The sequence below is a fragment of the Engystomops pustulosus genome, chromosome 7 (genome assembly GCF_040894005.1).
Source record: "Engystomops pustulosus chromosome 7, aEngPut4.maternal, whole genome shotgun sequence".
Classification (NCBI taxonomy): Eukaryota; Metazoa; Chordata; class Amphibia; order Anura; family Leptodactylidae; genus Engystomops; species Engystomops pustulosus.
Window position 1 is genome coordinate 16793843 of NC_092417.1, and position 13882 is coordinate 16807724.

General features: G+C 44.1%; 2 protein-coding genes across 7 annotated transcripts in view; one reads left to right on the forward strand and one right to left on the reverse strand.

Moving 5' to 3' along the window:
- Positions 1-1097: 1097 nt before the first annotated feature.
- The window catches only part of LOC140069355 (T-lymphocyte surface antigen Ly-9-like), a 49002-nt gene continuing 36217 nt past the window's right edge, over positions 1098-13882 (reverse strand). Inside the window, exons 1-3 of one of the 4 annotated variants that reach the window (XM_072114955.1) lie at positions 9865-10117; positions 4308-4643; positions 1098-3514 (exon numbers count right to left, since the gene is read on the reverse strand). In XM_072114955.1, the coding sequence (XP_071971056.1) occupies positions 3414-3514; positions 4308-4643; positions 9865-9901 (474 nt within the window). In that variant the 5' untranslated portion in view covers positions 9902-10117 and the 3' untranslated portion in view covers positions 1098-3413. Of the gene's footprint in view, positions 3515-4307; positions 4644-9864; positions 10118-13882 lie in introns of those variants that run through there. The other 3 variants (XM_072114956.1, XM_072114954.1, XM_072114953.1) reach the window with 3 other exon arrangements.
- Positions 7794-13882, forward strand: part of LOC140069354 (uncharacterized) — a 31643-nt gene continuing 25554 nt past the window's right edge. Inside the window, exon 1 of one of the 3 annotated variants that reach the window (XM_072114952.1) lies at positions 7794-8000. In XM_072114952.1, coding sequence (XP_071971053.1) covers positions 7949-8000 — 52 coding nt within the window. In that variant the 5' untranslated portion in view covers positions 7794-7948. Of the gene's footprint in view, positions 8001-9436; positions 12429-13882 lie in introns of those variants that run through there. The other 2 variants (XM_072114951.1, XM_072114950.1) reach the window with 2 other exon arrangements.

The following is a 13882-nucleotide window of genomic DNA, read 5'->3' on the forward strand; positions in this document are numbered from 1 at the left end:
AATAACGCAGGAATTGAGATTTTAATGATATAAATCCCGGCACTCTTTTACTGTATGTGGGATTGAATATTTCCTGGCGGATAATAAATCCCCCACTAATCTATCTGCTGTTTTTAGACTCTGTTCACATTGATCATTTTCATGCTGCCACCTGCTGGAGCGTTTAGATATTGCAGCCTGTGATTTACAGAAATCTATTGAAGTACTTTGTCTCCCTCTGGTGGATATAAAGAGACCTGCATCCTTGTTACCAGCAGACCCTCTATATGTGAGTGAGGACCTTATAGATCAGGCAGTCCATGCTTTTTCTATACCAGGCGAGGGTTTATTATCAGGATCCCTGTTCTTTTACAGAAGAAAAAGTATAAATGACACCTTTTTTGATCTTTGGCTGATAAGGGGTTAATGACAACATCCTTGGCGGTACAATCCCTGGTAGTGAAAGACTTAAAGGGGTTGTCCATGATTAGATGATGAATGTTGTCTTTCACATGTGTCCGTGGATTGTGTCTGTACTGTAACATAGCTCCATTCACATTAATGATAATGAGCTGCAATACCATACAAAACCATGGACGAGTGTGGCGCTATTTCTGGAACATTGCCAACATGTTTCCCCATTAATATTGTATACTGGGGGCCCGGTGGTTATTCTCCTTGTGATCATACAGATTAGTGCAGATTAGAGGAGGTAGCGACAGTCGTGGATTATAATATAGGTGACTTGGGTGGCTGCCCAAGGTCCAGGACTTCTAGGGGGCCCAAGACCACCTGAGCTAATCACTAAGTTTGATTTTGCCCTATAATAAAGAGAAGGACCTCCAGACATGAAATCCTCAAGTCCTCAACACATAAGTATACAAGAGTACTTAGGACAGGCACCGCAAAGTCAATGGGGGAGATTTATCAGATGTGCCTGAGAGCAAAACTGTTCCAGTTACCCATGGAAACCAATCAGAGCTCAGCTTTCATTTTCCCACAGATGTTTATAAAATGAAAGCTAATCTCTGATTGGTTGTCATGGTCAACTAGAACAGTTTTGCTCTCAGACACTTCTGATAAATCTCCCCCATTGACTTTGTGCTGCCTGTCCTAACCCCTGCCTGGATTACCTTCATGTACAATCTCTGTCTGCCCTGACCTCAGCTTGCCTTCTGACCACTTCTCTGCTTGTGACCTTGGTTTCACACTTCAAGATGTCTTGACCTAAGCGGTAGCAACCTGGTGTCTTCCCTGAAATGAAGCCCAAATCCCTGTAATGGGGTTAAAGAGTGAATATCAGGGAGAGATCTTTTTTGCTCAGACGTCTTCTTGAGAGAAGCAATCCCCGAAGTGTAGAAGATGAAAGCGAGGAGCCTAACAGCTTCTTAAAGGTTCACAATGGGGGTCATTTACTAAGGGCCCGATTCGCGTTTTCGTCTGGTGGACGTCGGAGGAACTACCTTAGTGAATCGCCGGAAGACCCGAATCCACCGCAGAGAACGCGCCGCTGGATCGCGAATGGACCGGGTAAGTAAATCTGCCCCATTGTCTATGGTTGGGTAGATCCCTACACCAGAGTCACCAACATTATCATCCAAGCCATTCCTTAGAACAATCGAAAAAACCGCAACAGGAGCGCACGGCATCTTGTAGTCTCCCCTGGATAAGGTATGGGGTACAGTACGTTGGGTTAGTTCTTCCGATCCTCTAGGAGGGCAGGCAGGGTGTGTAGGCAGGTTCGTCAGCCCTCGCCCCTGAGTCTTTGCTGAGCCGGCTAACTATCCCGGCCTATGATGGATTCCAATGGAGTCCAGCGCGAGGCGTCCCATTTATCAAACAGTCATCGCTCCCCAGACGCAGGTTACAGCAGAGAAATGACTCTCATTGGACTCCCGGTGGACACAGAGGATGATGTATGGGCGCAGGAGGGCGGCGGGGGATGTGATGGGGGTCATTATCTGGGCTCAGGCCGGAGACCCTTCTATTATATAATAATCTGTAATCATGTGATGCATGGAGAACACTCGGAGGAGCTGTGAATCTTTACATCTTGTATGACGTTATTTTATGGCTTCCTGATCGGTCAGGATGGATCGTTTCCATGTGTTTAACCATCTCCGTGATTTCCAGCCGCGTCTCCATCTCACCTGCGCAATGTCATGTGGATAGGTGGCAGTTCCTGCAGGTTGGAGCGCCCCTTTAAGGACTCTTTCACACTAGAGTCAGTGATTTTCACGGATGCCTCACTGAGCCATTGGGGGTCATTTACTAAGGGCCCAATTCGCGTTTTCCCGACGTGTTACCCGAATATTTCCGATTTGCGCCGATTTTCCCTGAATTGCCCCGGGAGTTTGGCACACGCGATCGGATTTTGGCGCATCGGCGCCAGCATGCACGCGACGGAAATCGGGGGGCGTGTCCGAACGAAAACCCGACAGATTCGGAAAAATTTAAAAAACAAAAAGTGTCGCGGAGCTTGCACTTACCTTCACCAGGAATAGGCCGGTGTACTTGAGTGCATTTCAGCGGACTTCAGCGCGTTATGGTGGGTCACATAAGTTGGCATTATGTAGGTGATTGTACTGTATTGGAGGTAATATTACACTCTCTGGGTGGGCAACAAGAAGGGGGTTTGATACATATTCGAGTGTCACAGATAGAGACCATTATACAATGTGAGCCCCACTATGGCGCATTATATAGTACAGACAATATTAAAGGCCCAGATTGTGTTGTCCATAGCAACCAATCAGAGTTCAGCTTCCAGACTTTAAACTGCTCTGGAGAAATGAAAGCTGAGCTCTGATTGGACAATCAAGATAACGTTACTAAATTGTGATTGGTTGCTCTAACAGTCAAGCATCTTCTTCTGGATCATAAGGCCTATTATTTTTTTGATGAATGATCGAATGCAAATTTATTTAAATTAATAAGTTTCAGCTAAAATGTTGGCAGGAGGTGTCACAGGCTCTGCCATAGTACACCCTATAGCTGGGCCCCTGCAGTCAGGCGAAGATCTGCACAACCCCCGAGCTGTCCAGGAACAATCCTGGATTTTGTGGTCTGTCCGCAGCAGCAGGAGAAATCACAATTTTAACGCTTCATGTGTCTTGTGGGTGAGATAATGCTGAATACAATGGTGAAGCAGAAAGCCGTCAGCTCCACGCTCCACCATTCAGCCTGAGACCAGCAGACATGATGTGATGATGTCATCTCGCCTGCCGCCCTCAGAGCCGCACGTATTCGCAGCAGCAGGGAATAGCGGTGAACCACAACGTGTGCCTGCAGGTATCTCTGCCTAGGACGGGTTGTGCTAGTATATCATGTGACCCAACTAACTAATAAAGCGCGTGATCCATGCTGGTGCCTCACAGCCGATCCGTCATGAGATTTCTGTCCATTACGCGTCGAGCTATGGCGACTCTTCATTTTTATGACGTCATTGTTTTAAAGAAGATGGTAAAGGTCCCCAAACTCACGACCAGCAGGACGTTATACCATAACCACTGGACTCCCGGTGCATAGTTATTTTCTGTAAAAAAAAAAAAATAAAATAAATTTTAAAATTTATGTGATTTTTATTTTTACATTTTCAAATTTTGGAATCAAAATAAATAAAATAAGAAATATTCTCCTCCCCAATTCCCTATCCCTCCCCAATCAAGCTTGGCACACAATAAATAACCAGTCTGTCAATCACTGACTAGAGTGAAGACCCGCCTCCACCTATGATTGGCTGGGAATAGGAAGTCATAACAGAAATAACGGAATCGGGAAGCCTCTAAATGGAAGCTGTGGGAGACAAGGAATTTTTTTCTTTAATTTTTTTTTTAACCCTTTGTTATCAGACTGGTGGGGGTCACCTATTAGTTGTCCGAAGCAGCACTGGTGCACCCCATTCTATTTCACAGGCCCTGACATTCCCACCTTTATGATATCCTCTTAGTATTTTAATCCCAGAACAACCCTTAAAGGACATCTTCCACCAGGGTGAAGGATTGTACACCCAGCACACTGACATACTGGTGTGCACCACCGCTGACGGTATTCTTATTCCCTGGTTTTTACAAAAAACAAAGGCTTTTAAAATTATGCAAATTAGTCTCATGGGCTCCTGGTTCTATAGATATTAATGAGTGCCTTAGGCTCATTTGCATAATTTTTAAAGCTAAAAAAAAAGGTGCATCAAAAACTTAAAGAAGAGCAGATCCTGCCAGAGGGGACACACACCGGTATGTCAGTGTGCTTGGTTTACAATCCTTCATCCTGGTGGTAGAGGTCCTTTAATGGTTCACATTTTGTTGTCCTTCTGATTTGGTCCTCACCCTCCTCCTTACTGCAGACTTGTAGGGTGAAGCTCCTATACATGGCTGTCGCATTGGTGAATATCTGCGCCTCATACATCCCATTGTCCTGTTCATTCACATTACTCAGTTTTAGGGAAAAGCTGGGCTGATGGGAATCGAGCCGGTCCTGGAATCTACCATTGATGACCTTCACCCCGTCTTCTTTAGCAATGGCCACCGTGGCCTTCTTCCCTGTTCCTGTGTAAGACCAGAATATGCTGTAGATCTCAATATTTTTCGGGATGTTGACTTGGAACAAGATGGAACCACCGCATATTGTCGACAGCGTTTGTTTGGTAATGTCTGCGACGACGCCTGATGTAAGAGAAAAATGACAAGGAGAGAGGTGTCATCTGTCAGAGAAAAACTTCCAAAAATTTCCAAAATGTAATTTCCAATTGGTACTTTGATGGCAATACCATGGACATTAAGCAAAAATCACAGGGGCCTTTTCCGGCCACTCAGAAATAATGGTTTAAACATAGAACCACTGGTAGTGCAACGCCATACAACGCCAGATTCATCATTTTGCAATTTTTTTTAAAAATACTGCACAAAATACTGCAAAAAAGCAGTCATAGACCTATCACAAGGAGCTTGCCTAATGATAGATCTCCCCCACCAACTTCAATGTCCTCCTCCTACACATGGCTCCCCAAATGGAGGGAACGGACCCAATGTTCTGAACCTTTAACGTAAAATGTATTATTCCTGAGGCAAAGCAGGCTGTGATTGGCTGGACCCTGGAACTTTCCAGAGCTGAAAAAAAGTCTATAAATATAGGCTAAGTTCTGGGGTTATTATGAGGTTATTCTCTCTAATTTTTATGAGAGCTGACACTACTGATATTGTGCTGCTAATGCAGCAGAGCCAAATCAAGCTGCTACGGCTGCTACGGCAGTTCTCCTAATAAAGGAACTGTGACGTTTTCATCATCTCTGTTTTCTGGATAACCTTCTACCATCCCAGGCCTCCAACATACCATCTGCTGAGACCTGTCACCTACACAGAGAGTGCCTCAGGGGGAACCTTAATGTCAAATGGCCTCCCCATCGTCTTGCTTGAACTTGCGAGCCCCCAGTCAGGGCTCATGTACGATGTTGATTGGGTTGGACAAAATTCAGGTTAGTTGAAATATGTCTAAATACCAGAATAAATTTCGCTTAGAGAACCCAGACTTTGGCACAACCTGAACCCGAATACAAACTAGTAAAGGCTGAAACCAAAAAGCCAACCTCTGCGTCATTCTGCAATGCAGAGACTCACAAGGAGGGCAGCGGTGAGGGCTTGGGGGAGAAAGATCTGATGAGTGATGATGATGTCCTAGACCTAACATGGCCCAAAGGCAATGATGGTTTGGAGGAAGAGGCAGTGGTCATAAAGCCCTAGGTAGCCAATAGAAGGGTGCAAAGGCGCATCGGGCAGCCCGTAGCCACGATGTGGACTGCTACCACCCACTGTGCCCAGGGATAAGTACACAAAGGCCAGCCTAGAGAATCTCCTTGGAGGGGCTTTTTTTTTCTAGCAATTTTCACGAGACAAAACTTGTAAAATGCATGCTGTGCACCAGTCCCTGAAATGGGCAACAATATCAGCACTACATGTATGACCAGCCCCAGGAAACAAAACATTAGCTGCAGTGGATGACACCCCAAAAAAACATGGAAACATATTAGGCCACCTGCAAAGGGAAGATGTTCCACCATCACCACCACCAATCCTTCCCACTGCATCCCAAGGAAGGGATCAACTTTCTATGCCCCCAAACAATGGAGAAAAAGTGTTGTGCCCATCTCACCAACGAGCCCAGACATGGACAGTCTTTGAAAACAGGACAGGTTTAAAAATGTTATAACAGTGGCTGTCATTATGTCACAATATGTCATTCCCAGCTACCACTACTTTTCTGGACAGGCTTCACCCCACTATCAACAGGTTGTGGAGAAAATAAGGTGTGCACTATGCAATGCCATTAGTTGCACGGTACACATCACAACTGATACATGGATGGTGTTGGAACTGCAAACTATACTGAGACTGCACATTTAAGATATTGCTGGATAATGCTGGAATTGCAAACACTACTGAGGCTGTGCTTTTAAGATATTTTTGGATGATGCTGGAACTGCAAACTATACTGAGACTGTGCCTGTAAGATATTGCTGGGTGATGCTGGAACTGCAAACAGTACTGAGACTGTGCCTGTAAGATATTGCTGGGTGATGCTGGAACTGCAAACAGTACTGAGACTGTGCCTGTAAGATATTGCTGGGTGATGCTGGAACTGCAAACAGTACTGAGACTGTGCCTGTAAGATATTGCTGGATAATGCTGGAATTGCAAACACTACTGAGGCTGTGCTTTTAAGATATTTTTGGATGATGCTGGAACTGCAAACTATACTGAGACTGTGCCTGTAAGATATTGCTGGATGATGCTGGAACTGCAAACTGTACTGAGACTGTGCCTGTAAGATATTTCTGGGTGATGCTGGAACTGCAAACTGTACTGAGACTGTGCCTGTAAGATATTGCTGGGTGATGCTGGAACTGCAAACAGTACTGAGACTGTGCCTGTAAGATATTGCTGGATGATGCTGGAACTGCAAACTGTACTGAGACTGTGGCTGTAAGATATTGCTGGATAATGCTGGAATTGCAAACAGTACTGAGGCTGTGCTTTTAAGATATTTTTGGATGATGCTGGAACTGCAAACAGTACTGAGACTGTGCCTGTAAGATATTGCTGGATGATGCTGGAACTGCAAACTGTACTGAGACTGTGCCTGTAAGATATTGCTGGATGATGCAGGAACTGCAAACTGTACTGAGACTGTGCCTGTAAGATATTGCTGGATGATGCTGGAAATGCTGATGTCCTCAAAGGGGCAATTATTTCCCTGAAAAGGGAAATCATTGGTTTTTAAGAAGTCCCTGTCTGTCTGACTGATCCAGTGATGAGCAGCATGTGATGAGTCACATGTCCCGTCTGGCCAACCACAACCATGACCACAGAGGACATGCCTGTTTTTGCTAAGCAGGTGCAAGCTGGTTGATTGGCTGCTCAGTAGACAACTAACCGGCTTGCCACGTTTTCCCTGAACATGAATAGAGATGGGTACAGACGCAAATTTGACAGGTCAGACTTACTCATCACTCGTCTTAAAGGAAGGACCTGAGGGACGAAGTAATGAGTCCTACATAAATGTGATTTATTGACCAAAAGTAGAAGTATGATATCAACACTGGTTGGTAAAATGACCATAAATGACCCAAGGTCCACCTCAGGCTCTGACCCCCATTCACTTCTATGTTTCTCCTGTCATGAAGTGCCTTCTCTTCTGAGGAACCTCTACTCTGGTACCACCAGGCCAGATGCACCTACACAGAGGGTGGAGAAGATGTGGTTTTCACCACAGAAACAGGAAGTACATGATACTGTAAGTTGTCTTATGGTGAGGAGCAGCAGTAGAGTCCATGTCTATGTATTTCCCGGAGCCTCCTGACTGACTTATTGGAGGAAGCCTTCATCTACATTGTGTGGTGAGAAGCTTCAACACGGGAACAATATGTGATTTTCCTGAATCCGACTTCAAAGAGTCGTCACAATTGGTTCTCCACATGTTATTTCCTATTAGTCCTGATGAGGAAAACACAAGCACAGATTTTGCCGGTAGGTGACGCGGACCATGCCAGAGCAGAGACCCTCAAAGAGGAAACCAGGCCTCGTGAGGGACCTGAGGGACCTGGGTTACGGAAAATACCCAATACAGTTTCTGTGTAAAAAATTTTTTACCATTGACCAGGAACCAATGGGCATTCATCTTTCATATAGGTTGTGTTGTGATTGGTTGAAATGACAAAAAAAAAAAAGGCCTGAAAGTTTTAATGGTGTTTGTGGAGAATCTAGAGAAGTTGTGGGCAGAGGGTTAGAGGAAATCGTGTCATGTCCCCGGAGGTTACGAGGAGGCGTCACGCATGAACTGATGAGATACAAATCTGCATCGTATGTAGTTTCATGTTCATCTTCACTTGTTATAAACACCTTGCACACAGGATGTTACCAGAGTTAAAGGGGTTTTTCTGAGTCGGGGGCCATTTTTAGACTTATCTCAGAATATGTTGCCTATTTTAGACTGGTGAAGGACCAACCCAAAGAGCTCACACTGATCAGTAGACGTTCTGTCATATACAGTGGCCATATCAAGGTACTGCACATATTTCACTAAAAGGGATTGTCCAGGATTAGATAAACATGGCCACTGTTATTTGGAATATAGCACCACCTCTGTTCACAGGTCACGTCTGGTCCTGCAGATCAGCTCCAGTAAAGTACATACCTTCTCTCAAGTGTAAATGTTCTTTATGTTGTCATGTCCCTTTTGAGGGAACCTGTCAGCAGGTTTTACCCCACTAGACTATTAGACCCCTCAGGTCAGGTATGAAATGTCCTTTGTAGACTTCCCTATTTTATGTGAAATCTCACATAGATGGGAGTACAGGTCCATCAACTGGGTGCAGACCCGGCTCGCCCTATGCTCTTCTATGGGACCCCCAGGTGTGCCAAAAGTGGTGGACCCCCATCAATACTATAGATACTACATCACATGTCCAAGACAAGAACACCCCTTTAAAAGGGATATCCAGCCTTATGTAAATAACCTCTATTGGTTACATATCTATCTATCTATCTATCTATATATATATCATTGCAATTCCTTGCCGGAGCTCTGCTTGCTCTCAAATTTTAATCTTTAAAATGACACCAGCAGCATGTTTCTAGGTACTACAGAATTGGTAATAGGGGCTTCTGAATGACGCTACTTTTGCAACCACTTGACTCATTTCATGTAAATGGGATGAGAAGAGTCATATTTACCTGACTTTAGGGGGGAATTTACTACATTGTTGTATGAAAGTGATACATTACTAAAAACAGATTCTACATGACATGTCCAAGATAAGAACACCCCTTTAAAAGGGATATCCAGCCATATGTAAATAACCTCTATTGGTTACATATACGTATATATAGCATTTCAATTCCTTGCCAGAGCTCTGCTTGCTGCCAGGCTATAGAACCTGTAGACCTGAAAGATGAGATTCTTATCTTTAATATGACACCAGTATCATGTTTCTAGGTACTATAACCAGAGCTCTGCTTGCTGTCAGCCTATAGAGCCTGTAGACCTAAAAGATGAGATTCTTATCTTTAATATGACACCAGTATCATGTTTCTAGGTACTATAGCCAGAGCTCTGCTTGCTGTCAGCCTATAGAGCCTGTAGACCTGAAAGATGAGATTCTTATCTTTAATATGACACCAGTATCATGTTTCTAGATGCTATAGAGCTGGTGATCCTGGGTCTTCTGAATGACACTACTCCTGCAACCACTAAACTTGACTCATTTTGTGTAAGAAGAGTCATATTTACCTGACTTTAGGTGGAATTTACTAGTTTGTAAGATTTTCATACAATAAACAAGACAATATGATTCCCGTACCTATCCCATCCTAGTGTATAGGCAGCACCTACCCCATAGAGGTATCAGGAAGAGTCGGAGCAGCTCCATCCTCCGGCTTCTCTGCACAATCCTCTGGAAGACCGAAGCCTCCGGGAAAGAAATATTCCGACTTCTTCGTGTAATAAAAAGCAGGAAAGCGCCAGGACTTCCTGCATGGCCGGGGGCCAGAGGCCGCTCTCCAGGGTCACCTCTCACCAGCCCACTGAATGCGTCCAGTCATGTGATCGATACAAATCTCTCATCGATAAGAGGAACGTTGTGACCTGCGATGGACCTTCTACAGAACCTCAGCACATATGTGGGAAGAAGGTTCCAGAATCGGTAGAATCTCAGAGAGTAATGTGATCACCAACTCTGTGATCATTAATATGTATCCTGCAAATCCTAATCTTATGTATAGAAACAATTTTTATAATTCAGGATTGTAGCTGGACTTAGATCACCAGGAGGCGAGTCCAAAATGCATTGCTTATAGTTCTCTGCATTGAATTGCTCCACAGCTCAAACCTTTTGAGTGACCAAGAGCTTTCTACAGCTTTTACTCATAGCAGAGGTGAGCGGCTGTGAGTGCAGAGAGAACAGCAGTGTGAGGACACCACCAGAAGGGCGGATAAGACTGCAATGACTGCCTATAGCCCCTACGAGTCCGGAATCACTCCCTGGAATCACTCCAGGAATATCAATGCATATTGCATAGGGAAAGTAGTGCCTAACACTGTCTAAAGGGAGAACACAACAGTGTGAGAAATCACCCCCCAATGAACCAAGTCCAGCTACATTCCTGGAATCTAAATTTATATTTCACACAGAAAGGTATGATTACAGAGATTTCCAATGGCCAATACCCAGCACTGTGTACAAAGAGAACACAGCGCAGTAGTGAGAGGTGACATTCCAGTGTACCATATACAGCTACAATCCTGGAATATTAACTCATATTGCATATGGAAAGGTGTAATTACAGACACCAGGGACAATGCCTAACACTGTCTACAGAGTTAACATAGCAGTGTGAGAAAACGCCTCCAGTAAACCAGGCCCAGGTACAATTCTGAAATATCAATGTATATTTCATATGGAAAGTCGTGATTACAAGGATCTCCTGGGATAATACCTAATACTGTCTCATAATCACCACTGCTGAAAGTTTCCCTTCCCCGGGACACTGTCTATAGAGATAACACAGCTGTGTGAGAAAACACTTCCAGTGCACCAGGTCCAGCTACAATCCTGGAATATAAATTTATATTTCACACAGAAAGGTAGAATTGCAGAAATTTCCAAGGGACAATACCCAGCACTTTGTACAAGGAGAACACAGCGCAGCAGTAAGAGGTGACATCTCAGTGTACCAAATCCAGCTACAATCCTGGAATATTAACTCATATTGCATATGGAAAGGTGTAATTACAGACACCAGGAACAATGCCTAACACTGTCTACAGAGATAACATAGCAGTGTGAGAAAACGCCTCCAGTAAACCAGGTCCAGGTACAATTCTGAAATATCAATGTATATTTCATATGGAAAGTCGTGATTACAAGGATCTCCTGGGATAATACCTAATACTGTCTCATAATCACCACTGCTGAAAGTTTCCCTTCCCCGGGACACTGTCTATAGAGATAACACAGCTGTGTGAGAAAACACTTCCAGTGCACCAGGTCCAGCTACAATCCTGGAATATAAATTTATATTTCACACAGAAAGGTAGAATTACAGAGATTTCCAAGGGACAATACCCGGCACTGTCTACAAAGAGAACACAGCGCAGCAGTGAGAGGTGACATTCCAGTGTACCAAATCCAGCTACAATCCTGGAATATTAACTCATATTGCATATGGAAAGGTGTAATTACAGACACCAGGGACAATACCTAACACTGTCTACAGAGATAACATAGCAGTGTGAGAAAACACCTCCAGTGCACCAGGTCCAGCTACAATTCTGAAATATCAATTCATATTTCATATGGATTACAGAGATCTCCTGGGATAATACCTAATACTGTCTCATAATCACTGCTGAAAGTTTCCCTTTCCCTTCCCCGGGACACTGTCTATAGAGATAACACCGCTGTGTGAGAAAACGCTTCCAGTGCACCAGGTCCAGCTACAATCCTGGAATATAAATGTATATTTCACACAGAAAGTTATGATTACAGGGATCTCCTGGGGATCACCAGCTGCAACCCCTGAAGTATACACAGGTGAAACTCCTGGACTTCAGAGTGCCCCCTAGGGGTAATATTTTCTATATTATGGGAATTATTAAGCTCTGCTCCCTGGAAGCCTCACATCTAGATTATGTGACTGGTAAGAACAGACCTACAAATCGCTGCTGGAGACACTATCTACCAGAAAGACAGATGGTGACATCCTCACGCCCTCTTTTTTTTTTGTATATCCCCTTTACGTGGTATTTGATGCATATTTTTAGTTGTTTTTTTCCGTTCCTGTACTTTCTGCTGATCTCTTTGAGACATAACCTCTATAGACGTGCGAGGAGGAGCTGCCGCAGAGACATGTCTGCACCCTGGCCCCTGCTCTTCTTCGTGGCATTTGGCCATTTCGGTGAGTGTTTTTACATTTTTATTTATTTAAATTTTTTTTTTACAGTGTTTTTGGATCTTAGTGAATGTCGTCAACCTTGTTACGGTGATCATCTGTGTATATATATTTTTTTTTTGCTTTTTTTGGCACAATTATTCCGATCTTGTTTTTTGCCGGACATGTTGTACTTTGTATCTATGTCACTTAGGATTGTGTGAATTCTACTATTTAGAAGAATGTCCTGAGAATTGTCAAAATTCTATCTGTAGAAACATAAAAAAAACCTAAAGAAAATCTACTACATTACTACATTACTCATAGATCCAGGCACCGGGACTGTGGTATGTTCTCCTGCCTTCTAAAATCAACTTTGATAATTATGCTAATGAGCATGAAGTGCTCCTGGGGGTGTTTACTGAGCCCCTCTGTTTTCTAATCTCAGTTTATGATCTAGGAACTTCTACTCTTCATGTGGCAATTCAACGGATTAGTGGCCTTGGTGGTCGCCTGAACAATGGACATGTTGTCATCAGTACTTGTCTGGGGGAGGAGCCCTAAAAATGGCCCCCCTTAGCGTCCTATGGGATTTTTTTGCTTTTTCTTTAACTCCTCCTCCATCTTTAGGATGTTACCAAGCCAATTTCAGATGAAGTGTTTGTCTAGGGGGTGGCACATAGACAGAAAGACCCCCAAAACCTTGCATACACTAAACATGTCTACAAACTGTCTCCAACTTCTCTATAGACTCCACCCAAAGACCCCCCGTAAATCCTTTCAATATGTAGAGAAAGATAATGGGGGTCATTTACTAAGGGCCCGAATCGCGTTTTTACGGCGGGTTACCCAAATTTTTTCCCGGGTTTTTGGGGCACGCAATCGGATTTTGGCGCATCGGCACCGGCATGCACTCAACGGAAATCAGGGGGCGTGGCCAAACGAAAACTCGACAGATTCGCAAAAAACGCCGCATTTAAAAAAAAAAAGTGTTGCTGGACACGCGCTTACCTGCACCCAGCAATGGATCATGAACTCCGGCGGACCTTGGCGAACTTCAGCGCAGCAGCGACATCTAGTGGACGGCGGAGGAACTACCTTAGTGAATCACCGGAAGACCCGAATCCACCACAGAGAACGCGCCGCTGGATTGCGAATGGACCGGGTAAGTAAATCTGCCCCAATATTACATAACTGCTTCTCCTGGTACTTCTGGATCCTTTCTGTACTGAGGATGTCTAGGCCATATGTAATGTCCTGGTGTTGGGCACTAAATCTGGTCCATAAAGTTCTTTCCCAAGCGGTCTACTGGGACTGATCACCCCATTAGATTTCATAACTTGGGTAATTCAGCTAATGAGGCCCAGGATCCCTGTAATTACATATTTCTTCCCCCCGGCTAGGATGCATGGCACCACGCTAACACCTAGTGGTGATAATAGAGCATTATTTGTGCAATACTATTTGTAGTAAAGGGTTAA